Source organism: Eimeria tenella, genomic scaffold, assembly GCF_000499545.2.
Source record: "Eimeria tenella Houghton genomic scaffold, Eth_scaff2912, whole genome shotgun sequence".
Classification (NCBI taxonomy): Eukaryota; Apicomplexa; class Conoidasida; order Eucoccidiorida; family Eimeriidae; genus Eimeria; species Eimeria tenella.
This window is the reverse complement of record NW_013542789.1, coordinates 924-1,306: the sequence shown is the minus strand read 5'-3', so window position 1 is coordinate 1,306 and position 383 is coordinate 924. Positions and strand designations below refer to the sequence as shown.

General features: G+C 70.5%; 1 protein-coding gene across 1 annotated transcript in view; it reads left to right on the top strand.

The window, feature by feature from the left end:
* The window catches only part of ETH_00037095 (uncharacterized protein), a gene marked incomplete at both ends in the record, with an annotated part of 1,248 nt that overhangs the window by 188 nt on the left and 677 nt on the right, over positions 1-383 (top strand). The window contains one exon of the mRNA XM_013375617.1: positions 85-383. Within this exon, the coding sequence (XP_013231071.1) occupies positions 85-383 (299 nt within the window). The remainder of the gene's footprint in view (positions 1-84) is intronic.

Genomic DNA, 383 nt, shown 5'->3' with positions numbered 1-383 from the left:
GAGCGCGCCGCCCCGCGCCCCGCCGCGCCCCACCGCCGCTGCTGCTGCTGCTGCTGCTGCTGCGCTGCTGCTGCTGCGCTGCAGCGCGGAACCTCAAGCCCGGCGAGACCGTCAAGGTCTCCGCGGAGGACGGCGGCGAAGTGCTGCACCTCTCGCAGGCCTGTTTGCTGCGGCCCGCGGACGCCGGGCGCACTTACTTGAAAGTGGTCCAGGGCAAAGAAGCCTTTGCTGCCTGCGTGCTGCAGAAGGACCGCCTCGAGTGCTGCAGCCTCGACCTCTTCCTCTCCGCGCGGCAGGGGCTGCTGCTGCAGCTGGAGGGCAAGTCGGAGGTGTCGCTGCTGGGCTACTTCGAGCCGGAGGCGGACTCTGCTGCTGAGGACGAG